Source organism: Sander lucioperca, chromosome 3, assembly GCF_008315115.2.
Source record: "Sander lucioperca isolate FBNREF2018 chromosome 3, SLUC_FBN_1.2, whole genome shotgun sequence".
Lineage (NCBI taxonomy): Eukaryota > Metazoa > Chordata > Actinopteri > Perciformes > Percidae > Sander > Sander lucioperca.
Window position 1 is genome coordinate 21277716 of NC_050175.1, and position 16587 is coordinate 21294302.

The following is a 16587-nucleotide window of genomic DNA, read 5'->3' on the forward strand; positions in this document are numbered from 1 at the left end:
CAGTTGGCATTATTTAAATCAACTGATTTAACTGAAATTATAATGCTATACATTAAACTACCCAACAGTATGTAAAGTTGTTCAATTCAACGTTAAAATGCTGCTTACACAATAATGCATTAATAATACTTCAATCTATATAATGACATAACTCATCAAGGGGCTATTCTGCATATTGGATTATGTGTATTTATTTTGATACTTAAAGAATACCAAGCTAATAATACTTACATACTTTTAATAGTAACATTTAGAATGCAGGACGTTGGTACTTTAAGTACATTTTGATGGGAATACTTTTTTACTTTTACTTTAGACTGTGGCATCTAAATACTTATTTCACCACTAGAAAACAGCACACAATTTGATGATTAAAGCATACCATTGCGTCCCAGACAGTGAGCTTTCTTTTTTGTCTTCTTTTTACCAACTTGTTTGACACACACACACACACACACACACACACACACACACACACACACACACACACACTGAAGGAGGGAAGGGAGGGATGCACCGTTACAAACTCCTGCCTGCACTTTTCAGAGCTACCCCCCCTCCCTCCTGAAGCAGCAGAAGCTTGCTGCTGTCTTTCTCCGCAGCAGAGTGGAGACTCGAGTCCGGACAGAGAGGGTTCGACACAAGAGAGTAGGGTCAAAGCATAAAGTAACGTTACAGACCGCAATGGGGGACGAGCTGAACCGCGAAGAAAAGAGTACGGTCGCTTAATTTGCCTGTGTTATGAACGATATCCTGGAGAAACACGACAGTTTAGGGTCGCAACGGTCCGCGGCAGTGATTTCACATCAAAAACGTTAACGACCAACGGTCGGAAGTACCTGAATACCTGCAGCGTGTTCCGCTCTAACGTTAGCCTCGACTCTGTGACATTGAGACACAGAGAGGGGGATAGAGAGGACGGGACAGGAGAAAGTTTTTCAAGCTTGGCGCAGATACAGCGGTTAAACAATGCGGCTGACCCCGACAAAGTCTCTTTCATCGGTAGCCCTGCTAATCCTGCTGGTTGCCCGCTGGTCCGACAGCAGTAAGTAAACAATTGCATGCTAGGTGGCTAGCTAGCTCGCTAAGTCTCCTTTGACATTTGTGTTGTGGCTGCTGATGATGCATGTTATTAACGTCATTAACGGGGCTTTAACCGCAGATGTTTCGCAACCTTTCTGAAATGTTTTTGGGAGCCAAAATACTGCTTAAATCCAGAGCTGTTTGACCTTCTGTTCTTGTAGAACAGTAATTAATATATTTTTGGGGGTGTCTGTCTTTTATTTTAGTTTCGTTGTCTCCCCAAGAGGCGAACCAGTTTCTGAGCAGACACAGGAGAGCAAATGCAATTTTCGAGGAGACGAAGCAAGGACACTTGGAGAGGGAGTGTGTGGAGGAAAAGTGCACCAAAGAAGAGGCAAGAGAAGTGTTTGAAAACGACCCTGAGACGGTGAGTGTATTATAATGATACCAATCCCCCACTAAAGTTGTGGTTTTCAATCCAAGGTTGCATGCAGCAACCAAAGCACAACCACAACACCACACCTTCTTCTTCTTCTCCATTGAGGTACTGCAGTACTAAAAACTCAGTGAAGTCTGTTAACTAATCAAAACACGATTAGCAGTTGAAATGGACCCCAAACTGTAGTTTTTATCACCCAGGCCGGTATTTGTTAGAAAACATGAAGCTGCAAAGCCGGTTGTTTACATCATGTTCATATTGACTGGAATTGATGACTTAATGCAACAGTAGACTAATGATTCATTGTCTGGGCCGCTAGTGTTCATGCTCTAATAAGTCCAGAGTGCTGATAGCTGTCAGTGTAAATAATATTCCCATGTCAGACTTGGCATGTTTTCTTCTTCTTTTTGTTTGTTTCTGTGACAGACATTGAGTCAACGTGACCAAGCTTTAGTTTATGAAATACAGTAGCATTGAAGACACTGCTATCCCTACACTCCCTTAAATACTTGAATGCACATTTGTGTGTCTTCTTTTTTTTAAGCTTAAATATATTCAATTTTCTAAAAATTGGCCCTGTCTACATTCATCTCTGTTCTCACCATCTGTATCACTGTATGTCTACACATGTCTATTATTTAATATAAAATGCATATGAATTGTGCAAACTCCTCTCATTCTGATTATTCTCTGGGAGCTTATTCACAGGTTTCTGTTGAACATTGGGTGAGAGATGTGTTTCATTCAACACAGTAACAATGCACATTGCCTCACTGATCTGCATGCTCCCACCCTCCTTTTCTATTCAATGTTCAATACCAACAAACAAAATCCATCGCACATGTGTGTATTCAGGAATATATGCTGCAGATTAGTTTCCATTCTGCATTCATGAATGCACAAATTAGTCTTTCCATCCATGTAAATATGTAAGCCTATGGAATATGTATTACAGTACAGTATATGTGCTGAATATGCCAACAAGCCCCAGAGACATAAATGACGTAACGTGTCATAAAATGTGTAACATGGGCCATCAAACTTTTAAGTCTTCAAAGTAGGTGGTGTGTTGCGCATGTGAATGTTACTCAGTAAGCTAAGTTATAGTGTGGGCCATTTACAGAGCAGACTCTTGCCCAAACCCCTTTAAAATGTTAGCTGTCAAGAAATAACAGCAATAGGTATATCCTGACATTGTTGAATGGGTCTGTTTGTTGTCAGTTTGATTTGTAAGTTAGAGATTCAGATAAAGTTTGAACTATATGTTTGTTAGGGACGCATTGGAGATTGGGAAAAAATCAAAAATCGTATGTATTGTAATTGTTTTGCGACGATTTTTTAAAAAGCAATTCTATTACCTAGAATCTATTTATTTATTTATTTTTACCAATGATTCACCTAAATATTTTCTGTTTATACGGTACCGCTGACGATGATTACATCATATCTGTTTCCAGCATAACAGACCGAAAGTAGAAAATGCTGAATATACATGAAAGAATCAAATTGGGTATAAAGCACATGGTCCCTTCCCTCCTGGAGATGCTGTGCTCTTAATGATCGCTCTTACTCTCGAAGTTTTGACGTTGTGAATTGAAGTGGCGAGGGAGTGAATGAGGCAATCGATGACTCAGAGATTACTCTTAAAGGAACACGCTGACTTATTGGGACTTTAGCTTATTCACCGTGTCCCCCAGAGTTAGATAAGTCCATACATACCCTTCTCATCTCCGTGCGTGTTGTAACTCTGTCTGACACACCCACCGCTAGCCTAGCTTAGCACAGATCCTGGAGGTAACTGGCTCCATCTAGCCTACTGCTCCTAATAAGTGACAAAATAACGCCAACATTTTCCTATTTACATGTTGTGATTTGTATAGTCACAACGTGTACAAATAACAACGTCACATGAGACACAGTCATCTTCTAACCGTATACATACTCTAGGGGATCTGTGCTAAGCTAGGCTAGCGGTGGGTGTGTCAGACAGAGTTACAACACGCACGGAGATGAGAAGGGTATGTATGGACTTATCTAACTCTGGGGGACACGGTGAATAAGCTAAAGTCCCAATAAGTCGGCGTGTTCCTTTAAAATTAGCCAAGTGGACTGATATGGAAGCTGAGGGAGGGAGGATTAAAGTGAAGTTGAGCTGGGTTCAGAGGAAAAGGTGAAGTCAGGTGATTCAGTTTGAATCAGGTGAACGCACACTGCTGTCAGAATAGTTTGTGTGTGAGCCTGTATTTTTCTACCATGTCGTGCCACAAAGCTGCAGTCTTATTCATAGCTGCATTATTCATTCTGAAAGTGCCCATCTCTGACTCTGCATTTTCTTCTGCTGCAGCTTTCTGCCTCTGCAGAGAGACGGTGTTCCTGGATACTCATGATTATCTTTGGCTATACACGCGATCACGCCAAGTTTCTGGTCCCTCAATTGTTAGATGAAAAAAAGGTGTCACAACTGACTGTTATGTTACGATTAGTAATAGTCCAGTTCATCTTAACCTAATTTGACTGACCTTTGCAAATAATTTGTTGCAGTAAATCAGGGGTATAATCAGGCTTTACGTTGTGTAATATGTCCCTAGCTTTACTTGACTTTTGTCTAATAACTGATTCTTACAATATACTTTTTTTTCAACGTAGCCTGCTGCATCTGGCTCATAAGTCTCTGTGCATCCAGAGCTGTCTTTCCATTGTTTAGATCATCCCCAAATTCTGATGTGGAGGAGTAACACACTTCTCATCGGGATCCCTAACAAAAGCCTGCAGAGACTGCAGTACGTTCAGAATAGTGCTGCAAGGATCCTGATGAGAGTGCGAAAATACGACCACATCACACCCATTCTCCATTCACTTCACTGGCTTCCCATTTCCTCCAGGATTGAATATAAGGTCTCCCTTCTTGCCCACCAGTAAATCTATGGAAATGCCCCCCCCCCCCCACCTGAAAGAACTACTCACCCTTCTAACTACAACTCGATCCCTCCGTTCAACAAACTCAAACCGCCTCCTTCTCCCCAAGACTAAGCTCAGCACCATGGGTGATGGGCTTTCTGTTCTGCCGTTCCTCGGATTTGGAATGCCCTCCCCGACCATCTGAGGGCACCTCAAACTACTGAGACTTTTAAAAAAGGACTAAAAACATTTCTTTTTAGAAGAACTTATGAGTTTTAATTAACCCTGCAAGTTGTTGCACTGTCTATTTGTATTTTATATTGATGTTCTTATCATGCTTTCATGATCTTAACTGTAGCACTTTGAGATTTGCTCCAAATGTAAAGTGCATTTCAAATAAAATCAATTATTATTATTATTATTATTATTATTATTATTAGGAGTACTGCAGCCAGGAGGCAGGAGGGATGCTACTGCTATCAGGAATGCAGAGAATTCTCAGGATGCCTTTGGCAAAGGGCCGCACCCATTGGACACACACACACACACACACAGATTACAGAGTAATCATATTGTAATCTCTCTCCCGACATTAAACACACACACACACACACACACACACAAATACAAATGTAAAAACGAAAGATTGTTTATGAATTTCTTTTCACTCCCATGAGTACGGACACAGAGTTCAGGCATGAAACAAAATGAAATCCTAGAATATGTCAAGTTTTAACAGAACCCCTACTACTAATCGTAAACATGTATTTATATTATCTTGTTCTGTTTAGATTTTTTGTTTATAAGCCTATGTAACTTTATCCCCCTCTCTTTCCATCTCTTTAGGACTACTTCTATCCCAAGTATTTGGGTAAGTTATCATTCTGACTAAAACTCTCCATTTCTACTAACAGCCAGCTTGACTGATTACATGTTTGTAATATCTTTGTTTTCATTTGTGTTTCTGTCTAGCTTGTGTGGAGAAGTTTGGAGATGCTGAAATAAAGAAACAGGATCTGATTACATGTGTTCACAGTAAGTTTTATGCCCTCTTGTCTACCTACCTACCTAGTTTTAGAGCTTGATAGCAGAACTGTGGACAGGTTCACAGACATCTTTTGTGTAAGTAAGATCTTTTCACTGTGTAAGTAAGATCTTTTCACTCTGTAAGTATCCAGAGCGAGGCACCTAGTTGTAGTGTGGGGTTGGGCTGCACTGCAGTAACACTGCTCTGCATCACACTGAGGCACTCACACTCAGTAGAAAAGGTAAAAAAGGACAGATGATGAAAAGGTGCTGAATTTCTCTGGCAACTCCAGTTTTTGCAGCGTGACACACCTGACTGATGCTGAGACTTTGAAGTAGCCTGAGTGTGCTATATGTGCGTGAGCTCAGGTATGAGTAACATTGCAGCACTTTGCTACAGTGATGCTGCAGATTGGTGAATGAGTGACACACCCCTTTAGTCGTCACATACTCATTCACTCATTTTCTCTGGGTGACTGCACCAGCGTCTTCGTGAGCTGTCTCAGCGAAGGAGGAGTGATGTGAAAAAGAAAGTCTGACGTGAGTGGAGCACAGGTTCTGCTGCATCAGGATACAAGAGACCAACCCAGCTTTACTGCTATTGGCTGAGGAACCTCAGGGGGGGTTCCATGACTCAGCTGCAGCATCATGACACAGCAGCTCACCACTTCTCTCTCTTATCTCTTTTTCGCTGCAAATCTCTGCCCAACAGTGTCCTGCCTGAGTGCAGACTAGTGGTGGGCACTAACCCAGTATCAAAGCAGACCATGACATTCCACTATTTCCATTTATGGAATTCTTTAGACATGGGATTTTACAAACATGGCATGTTACGGAAAGATACAGTTTTGGTTTTATATTTGCACATACCAAAAGCACAGCAGTGTTTATTCTCCCACTCCTCCCTGTTTCCCGTAGTCTGCAGTTTGCAGACTCAAATGTTTTGCTAATTGCTCGGCAGAAAATCATTAATCCTTATTAAATACACATCTTCCCATTCTCTAACATATACTGTCAGTGACATAAATTGTTGCTGCTCTATAAACTTTGAGGGACTAAATCGTCATTGTGGTAGCCCACAGTGTGTGCTTTATTGAATGAAATTAATTTTGGACATGCTGTTAACCTCTAACAAATTAATTTTGGACATGCTGTTAACCTCTAACATTTTAAGCAGATGAAACAAGTGAGGCTTCTGGAGTTACCCCTGCTTGCTCATAGACCCCAACATATTAATAACCAGGAGCTTTGGGTAATTTGGTCAGATTCATGTAAAGACTGCCTTTAGAAGGAGGCACATAAAGAGGCATATAAAGAAGCATGTACGAATATTGATACAGATATTTTCATGTTTCTTTATTGACACTGATTGTTATTACTGATAGCTTTTTTTTTGTTGCTATTTTTACCTGTGTTAATCCTCCACTGAAAGGAGATGAACACGTTACCTTGGCTCAAATGAAGAACAAAACAAGATTATGAAATTTACTTCGTTAAAACATGTCGAGCTTCTCTGTAATCGTCCCGACAATGTTGCAATAACTTAAAGGGCTTTTGGATTGCCCCTATACAATAAGCTGACTAATATGTTTTGTATTTTACAACATTTCTAACCTGGTAATGCATCTTAAATGCATTTTTAGTATTGCAGTAGTAGTAGAATTTTTGCCAAAGCTCTGAAAGATTGTGTAAAATGTTAATAATAAACTTAAATCACTTAAAACACTGGATGTTTCACTAATGAAATTAAGGTTTTTTTTATATGTACAGTATTGTACATCATTCAGTGAAGAAGTTGTGCCTTTGTGTTTTACGTGGGAGCTTATCTCTCTCGTGTTTCCTTCATTTTCTCCACACACTGCCCTTTCCTTTGGCTGAACTCCAGCTAACATGCCCAGACTTGTCGAGCAGTCAAACTCCACTGTTGAGAAAAGGAAGGTGCATGGGGAAAGAAAAAGTTTTTACACATGTGCTCACTTACACAAGCTTGTAGTGAAAGAGTGGGTCCAATGAAAATATGTAATAGAAAAAAAGGCCAAACAGAAAAGTTAAATCTCCAGTTGATCTTGTTTTTTTGTGAGCTAGAGGACAGGTTAGGGCATCTCCAGCAGGAGGGCTTAGCCAGCATTAGGCTGTTTATGTTGAACTCCTGATATGCAGAGTATAAGAGATGCCCTTCCTCTGTCTGGTATCAATACACAGTTACACTCACTGTATGCGTTCAGTTTGCACAGACTCGATTCTAAAGAAATAACAACACCTCCTTCCTCTGTGTCTGTCTGTTTTTGTTTTTTTTTCTCACTTGAAGATATTCCAGACCAGTGCTCTCCTTCTCCCTGTATTGCCAGAGGTACGGTGCGCTGTGAGGACAAAAAGGGCGACTTCCTCTGTCACTGTTTCACAGGCTGGGAAGGAGCCACGTGTGACAAAGGTACTGTCATCATCGCTATGGAAATTGAGAGAGGATATACTGTATAGCTCAGCAGAGGTTGCATTTCTGCACCGTCACTCTGTCATCTCCAGCGTCTCTGGATAGATGACATGGTCTCTGTGACCTTGCTTCTGACAGCCAACTCCTGTCCTGTATACTGATAGAAAGATCTGGCTTCCCATCACTTTCATTAGTCATATAATTGTTACATATTTTCATTGTTTCTCATCATATTGATGTGAATGTAGTTGTTTTATTTTGACCTTCCAAAACTACTTCTGGTGTTTCTGTTTCACTTTTATCTTACTATTGCAACTGTTGTTGTTCTATAATATCTGCGGCTGCTGCTGTTGTTATTAATAATGTGTGAATGTCGTGTCAATATGAACTGCATGTACGGGAACCCACAACAGGAATCTGTTTGTCTCAGTTAGAGGTCAAAGCTAGTTGCTGTGTATATACTGTATGTAAGGGGAGGCATGGATTGAAAAGTTAGAGCAAGGATGCCACTTGTACAAGGGAAATGTACCAAATATTAAGTGTGTAAGCAGAAACTGGAAAACACACAATTTTTATACGCACACACATACTCTGTGAGGGAGAGGGAAAAATTGTGATTTATGGCACAGACACCATTCCACACATTTCCACTGTGACTCATCCTGCCACCTTACTGTGAGAGGAAACCCAAACAGATTCAGTTTGACTCGGTCTGAGCCTTTTCCACTTGACGACTGCGCTCCTCCTAAACACTCAGCTGCCACAATGACATAGTGTGTCAGTTATTTGTGAAGCGTTTAACAAAGTAAGTACAAATTTACATGACCGTTAAGTGAACTTTTCAAACTATCAAACTTGACGCTGTGTGCTCCTTTGCAGAATTTAAAATGTGGAACTTTCAAAATCGTTAAATTGCGTTAAATATGTCCTAATCCTGAATTACTGTAGGACATCTTAATGCAAGCTAAACAGCCTAATGCTTTTCACAGCCCATGATGAGGTTTTTCCTGTGTTCATGTTGACTGTACCACCATCCTATGTGCAGATGTCGACGAGTGCAGCAAGAGAAATGGAGGGTGTGACCACGATTGCAACAACACTATGGGCAGTTACCGCTGCTCCTGTCACCAAGGCTACATGTTGGTAGAACGCCACATGTGTTATGGTAAGCATACTATCTAACAACTGGAATCATGTCAATACTGTAGCTGCAAATAACACTTTGTTTGACTCCACTTCAAACTATAAAACGGATATTATTTCTGCAGTTACATTTGCATAAATATTTGCAAACATTTTGAATGTGAGAGTTTTTGTGGTCGGGGTTCCTAAAGCAAGCCAAAGGCAGTGTTGTTCATTGTAAGTCCATAAAGAATAAATTGTTTAGTTAATTAGTAAGGTAAATACACATCAACCTCACAACATTACAAACTCATGTTGTGCGAACTCATCATTGTTTAAACCCACAGAAATCATGATAAAGACATCTTGAAATGTAATGGTACAGCCTCCAAAAATGGTAACTTCAATGTACATTTTTATTTCAGTGTAAGTGTGACGTAGTTTCAGTGAGTGCTGGAACAAACTGTATACTATGTATGTACAGTACGATGTGAACAAACAGTTTAAATCAGTCTAATGACCTAATTTTAAATTTAATATTGAGGTCATTTTGAATCAAATGGTTAGCCAATCAGGACCAGAATCTACTAGCATCTGTCTTGTGGCTTATTTTAATTCCCCACTCCTCACAATGAATCCAGTTTAGGTGTCTGGTGTCTTTTCCTGGCCCATTTAATTCCTGAAACTAATGAGCAAAGGTACAAATAACCTCATCAGATCATGTCTGTTTCAGCTGAGGAGTTGACTTTATAGTCTTCCTGGCTCTGTTGAATTTCCACCAGACTTTGACCTGTCCAGCTGACCACATTTTGTGTCTTTCAGATGTGGATGAATGTGAGGATCCAGGTGTGTGTGGAACAGCACGGTGTGAGAATAATGAGGGCAGCTACGATTGCTTGTGTGATGTCGGCTATGTCTACGACAATGAAACCAAGAGCTGCGTCGGTACGTGTACACACACACACACACACACACACACACACACACACACACACACACACACACACACCAACGCAAAGACACACAAACACATAGTTTCATGAGAACTGACTGAGAAGCAGCTTCAGCCTCAGCAGGACTTGATGCAGCTGTGGGGTCAGGAACGGAATGCAAAGACATTTGGAGAAATTCTGTATAAGTAGGTAACAGGTCACTGTCTCCGTGCTGTTAGAAAAAGTTCATTTTTTAGGAGGAATATACACAGACTGACCCTGTGATTCACCTTTGCTTAGTACATAATGTTATTGCCAGTGTCTTTTTGATTATAAATATGCTGTAGTTCAGAATTCATAAACACAGAATACATGCCAAAGGTTTCCAGGTTAGAAAAGTGTTTGCCACTTTTCAGAGTCATCTTAAACACATCAAATCATGCTTTAAACATGCAATTATTTGAAAACACCATGACAGCCATCTAAACAATCACAGCAGCATCACTAAGCCTACCTAATCTTCAAGTAGCCTTGGACCTTAATAAACAAGTTTAATCTCATGTTTTCCCCTAAATACGTAGCAAGAGGCATTAGCTAACTGCTCCACATACTGTACACGTCTATACTCGGAATGGAAGGATGTCCAAGGCTAAAAAATGCTATACTTATGCACGTATTTAATAAGATAACACAATACGATAAATAACCACAACATCAGGTCTCTTTGTAAAAACATAAAAAAAATTTTTTTACAGACTTTAACCAGAGTCATGAATCACTTGTGTGCCCCTGTTTTGCTCAGCAGTGGAAACCAGACTTTTCATAACCTCAGTGTCCCTCCTCTGAGAATTAACATTTATTATGGCCAACCTTCTCATGTCCATGTACGGTTGTATATGGAGCAGGGAGATACCACCCAGTCACCGTCAAAGACCCCTTGTCTCAAGTGTTGTTTGCGTTCCCTGATACGTTGACAGAAAAGTCATCTGATATTTTTTTATAACAAATTTTTTTTTTTTTAGATCCTTGAAAGTTTTGACTAATTCCTCCACAGATGGGACTCTGATAACTTCATGAACTCTCTGATTCTCTGTAACCCTTTATACCTCACTCATGGCTTTCATCTCTCCTCCTCTGTTACTTTTTTTCAACCTGCTGTCACTCGTCAGATGTGGATGAGTGTGAGGCAGGCGTGTGTGCAGAGGAGTGTCTGAACACTCCAGGGAGTTTCCGTTGCTTCTGTGATGGTCGTCAGGGCATGAAGCTGGGCCAGGACCTCAGGAGCTGTAAGGTGAAATACATGAACTGTGCCAAATATTAAACCAGCAATTTCATAGCTCAGCTCTCACCTTTGTTGGTAAATGTGAACTATAAACTGTGTTCTTGATCTGTTAAATCATTTTAAATTAGTCAAGTAAGATAGATACACAAATGGTTCTGAAGAAGGAGCAGCGTGCGTTATCTCCAGTTTTATGTTTGTGTTTTCACAGCCTATAACTCCCTGTATGTCGCCGTCTCTGAAGAGGAACTCTCGTTCGCTCTACCTGGGCCGCATGTTCAGCGGCGTGCCAGTGGTGAGGCTGCGTTTCCGCCGGAGGAGTCATACTGGGTGAAAAAATTGTTTTGATGCTCAACACTCTCAACAGTTGTCTCCTAACAAAAAGATGACACCTCTCTACATTTATTCCTTAGTTACAGTAGTTATAAAGATAGATACGTTATTAAATAGAGTAATCACAAGTCTTCCAGTTTGGTTCTGGTAAGACTGTTTTAGTTTAATCTATAGATGAGAAGACTTAAAGGGAGTGTTAAGTATTACTCTGGCAACAAACCATCTCAGTGCTGCCTAAAGAATTGCAACTCAAAACATGTCGCCTAACGTTTGTCAATTTGTAAGCATTAGAAGATAAAACAATTCACTTTTTACAAGCAATGAAATTCTTGTTTTTATTTTTAATGGGGATGTTTGTGTTAAAAGTATACAGCGGACTGAACAGTCCCTTGGTTTGTTGTCAGAAACCGAAACGTTATTTTTTTTTTTACCATATATAGTCACTCTGTGAAGTTGTATCAGCTAATAAAAAAAAAAAAGACTTATGTTATCTGGGAAAGTGCCACCCACTAAGATTAAGTGCCAAGTGGATAGCAGATAAAAATATTTCACTCAAAGGAATTGTTTTTCTCCCTGCCCCCTTTTTTCCTTTATTTCAAGTTCATTCTCAGTTATTTTTGTCATACTAACATACTTACTCAAATGTCACTGCTCCCCACCTCCCAGGTTTTCTGCAGAGTTTGACTTCCGCACCTACGACCATGAGGGGGTGATCTTCTTTGCTGGAGGTCACCTCAACAGCTCCTGGATCGTGCTGGCAATGCACCATGGGAAGCTGGAGCTGCAGCTGAAGTACGGCACAGTCAGCAGGGTCACTAGCAGCGGACCCATCGTCAGCGACGGCCAGTGGAGAAAGGTTGGACAGTACTCCACGGCTGTCTACATAAGCCTCATCAGCTGATTTAAAACTTCTTTTAAAATGTCTTGTTTTCTTTTTCAGATCTCGGTGGAGGAGCAGGGGCGGAGTCTAGTGATTAAGATTGACAGGGAGGCCGTCATGAAGATTGCAGTAAACGGTGATCTGTTTACGCTACAGAAGGGCATGCACGAACTCAACCTCACCGTGGGAGGAGTCCCTTTCAGAGAGGACGGCCTCATCAATCAGGTGTTTATTTGTATGTGCTTGTATATTTTCTTGAATATGTACCAAAGAGAGATGCTCTTTACATATTTCTCAACTGGTGTGATTGTCACGTAGGTGAACCCCCGACTGGACGGCTGTATGAAGGAGTGGAGGTGGTTAACGGGTGAAGATACGTCCATACAAGAAACTATTCGGTCCAATGACAACATGCAGTGTTTCAGCACCGAGGATCCTGGAGCGTATTACCCCGGCACAGGCTTCGCTCTCTTCAACATCAGCTATGGTGCAGTGTGTGCATGTGTGAGAGTGTTATACATAGCGTGACTGCGGATTGCATATCTGCGCTTAATGGCTTCTTCCTGAAGTAGTTAGTCAATGTTTATTTGTTTGGAGGGGAATGTCAGTTGGCTCCCTTAATTGCTTACTCTTTTGTCAACAGTTTGCCTCATCTTTGTTTGTCAATAAAGTTCATGACCTGCTGTTCTCTCACTTCCTGTTATCGTTACTTTAGAATCACAGAACCTGAGCGTACAGTTGACCCTGCGTCCAACTTCTGCGATGGGAGTGCTGTTTGCACTGGTTCACCAGGACAGAGTGCCTCTCTCCATCACTCTGGCAGACTATCATCCCGGCACTGATGAATGGCGCGATGTGAGTACTTAAAAGCTCGACCTGTGTACGTGTTTGTAAAATGAGTTTGTTACTGTGCTCGATCTCAAAACTGACCTCTTCACTGGCGTTTTCAGTTTGTTCTGGTATCTGTCGGTGATGTCATCACTGCCAGCTCTCCCGCCCTCCTGTGTGACGGTGAGAGTCATGAAATCCAGGTGACCATCTCAGGCAACCAAACCCTGCTGCTGGTCGACGGCCAGTCTGGACGTAGTGAAGACACAGAAATTCCCTTTGACGTCCTGTCACAGTCCAGCACCTTTATTGGAGGCCTCCCTGGTGAGGACACGCTCATTTATATACACATTTAGCAGGATGTTATTCATGCAGTACGTAGGGTTTTATTTGCAGAATATGCAGGACAAGTGTTAGTGGAGATGCTAAGTATTAAAAACAGTAGACAAATATTTTATTTTATACTATACTAATAATTAAGGATTCATAATTGGCACATTGAAAAATCTAAATGAAAGTCAGTCATTTTCTCTTTTCAGTATGTTAGAAGCTTGTCATTTAACAAACACACACACGCACATTATTGTTGGCTATTCATGCAGTTTACTTCAGTGAAGAAAAATGTGTAGACCCAAAACAAGTATTTTGCACATGTAGATTTTTAAATTGCAAAGCCACACAAGTCTCGTTATATCCAGTTTTCTTGAGCAGATCAATTGAATAATGTAAAGATTATGTTTTTGTTGCCAATCTCTGTTTCTGAACACTCCACATGTCGGCATTACATTATCTTATCCAGTAAATGATGAAAAGATGTGATTCCTGCAAGATTCCTACCATTTATAAGTGGCTCACTTTGTTTTCTTGGACTGTATATAGCAAACGATTATGATGCATAGTTGTCACTTCTCCAGTGCCTGGCAGCTGTGTCAATAATTCAGGATCCAACATTCCTCAAACTTGAAAGAAAACATAATGAGGATTTATTTTTCGCCTTGATGTGAATTGTCATGTATACTTGATAAAAGCTTGAAGTGTTGGTTAATGTGCCTGCTGAGTCTGACTGATTCAACACGCTGACTAATACTGTTGGTTAGATCTCAGCTTGGGCTCACACACAGTCCCATCTTGTTATCTGCTGGATCACATGCTGTCGTTTCTTCCCTCAGATGTTCCTCTGGTGTCCACGCTGGTGTCGGCGCCCTACAGGGGCTGTATGGAGGTCAGTGTTAACGGACACTCTCTGGACTTGGACCAGGCCATCCACAAACACAACGACATCCGCTCACACTCCTGCCCCCTGCTGGACTCTCACCAGTGACCAGCGCATTAGTCTGCCAAAACTGATCTATGAGCAGTTCATTGAGGCAATAAGGATTATTTCCAATATATTTATAAAAGCTTTGACCAGTGGAGATATGTTTTAGATTGGAATGTTTAAAAAACAAACAGCTGGACCCGGTGTCATGGTTCAGCTGGAGCCTTAGCCCAGGATCACCCTGCCCTTTTACTGTGATGACACTGCTGCCTAGAGGCATTTGCAGGGATTTTCACAGTATTCTCAGTATAATGACTCATTAAGACAGTTGGTCAGGCAATGAGCAATGTCCCCTGTACTTGGCAGAAGATATGGGAATAAATGCTGCACAACATTGCCTCAAAAACTGCCCATGTATAACAGCCTTGTAAGCCCACAAGAACACACAGGGCCTTATTTAGATCAATATCAAATTTTTGGTCTTGGGTCAGCCTGCTATGCCTGGCATCCTGTGCTTAAATGCAGATCTGACTGGAACTTTGTAGGCAGCGTGACTCTTTTCTGCAGCAACACAGCTGATAGAGCTGTGGTCATGTTGCTTACATCCAGTTCACCTATGGCCCGTGCTCACAACGCTTGAAGTAATCAAGTGCTCATGTAGAATCTGATCAAATGAAAATATGGGGACCAGATAAATAGTCCTTCATCAGCTACCCTACTCAGAGAAAATGTGTGAATAGGTGCTCAGATCTTCATGAGTGTTTGGTGCATAATGACTTCATGGCTTGATTGGGGACTAAATCAATCTTATTTGCTCCTAACAAGATGAATTCCCATCCGTCACCACAGCAGGGGTGGCATGGTATTAGGCACAACTGTGTGTTCTGTTGAGAACCTTGCACATTGTTGCAGGTAGCAATGGACTGCGTGTGTGTGTGACGCCATTTTCTTGATTTCCTCTGGACTACAGCAGCACTCCATGTCTGCCTGCAACCTTAAAAATCAACCATGTGCCTAAAAAGAACAACCAACCCAAACTTCATAATAGCTTCCCTCGAAAACAGGTGAATCATTTCACAAAGGTGCAGTACTGTAACACACAAACAAAACTAATGCTTAATGAAATGTTGTACTCATTGCAGTTAATACACTATGCATTACCACCTGTGCATTTTAGAGTGTTGCAGTCTTTTAAAGAACTGACTGACACCCTGATTCCCAATAATCTTCAATCACTAACTTTGTCACAAAGGCCCCTTCTTTCCCTTAGAATCACCCAGTCACATTTAATACCTGCCATATACCGACCTGAGGACGATAGATTAGTCTCAGAAGCACAGGGAGACAAGAAGGGGCCCTCTCCATGAAGGAGAGAGAGTGAGCACTGCATCAAACGCACCACACAAGCTACTGAGAGTAAAAAGAGTGCGCTGTAATATACTGAATATGTAAATAATGTGACTGTACAATGCTTTATAGAAGACAGAAAACAAAAACTACCTTTTGCTCACTGAGGTTTTCTGCACATTTAAATTGATCCAAAGTCAAACAGTAATGTGAGTCTCAACTTCATCTGCTTCCTAAAAGGTTTTGAGTGACAAATACACAGTTTTTCTCTTGAAATAGGAACTGGGAGAGTGTGAGAGCAAAGTATCATAAATCTTTAGGGACTCTGTTTTTTTTAAATATGATTTTAGGTGCTGAGCAAATCAAAACACAATAAAAAACAAAGAATGTCAGGAGCATTGTGACTGAGAATGCCAAAAGGGCTCCAGTGTTATTTTACCTTCCTCTGTAATGTATCATTTTCTGATGAATGAATGCCAGAATATAGTGCTTGACGAGTTATTGTTTTTTTTTTTTTTTTTATCATGTGTTGTATATTGAACTTGTCTTTAGTTTTCATTTTTCACTTTAACTGCCAGTATGTGTACAATGCTGAGAGGAGTCTGCCTTTTGAGTTTTTACAACAGTGAAAATCCTATTTAAAAACAAAAATAAAAGCAGTTGTATGAACATTATAGAGTAAAATTGTATTTTCAAAAAATGCATTTGTATGCAGTGTATTTCTTAAACTTTCCATTTCTTGCTCCATGTGTGACATGGAGCAAGGTTTACTTAATGTACTGGCATTTTCC

The 16587-nt window shown here is 40.7% G+C and overlaps 1 protein-coding gene across 1 annotated transcript; it reads left to right on the forward strand.

The window, feature by feature from the left end:
* Positions 1-495: 495 nt before the first annotated feature.
* Positions 496-16496, forward strand: gas6 (growth arrest-specific 6). Its single transcript, XM_031276564.2, has 15 exons — positions 496-1045; positions 1290-1450; positions 5207-5231; positions 5333-5395; positions 7695-7817; positions 8863-8982; positions 9762-9884; positions 11041-11162; positions 11362-11480; positions 12150-12339; positions 12424-12588; positions 12682-12850; positions 13079-13218; positions 13314-13515; positions 14361-16496. Exons 1-15 carry the CDS (start codon positions 970-972, stop codon positions 14510-14512), a joined length of 1950 nt encoding a protein of 649 aa, XP_031132424.1. The 5' UTR covers positions 496-969; the 3' UTR covers positions 14513-16496.
* The last annotated feature ends 91 nt before the right edge of the window (positions 16497-16587 follow it).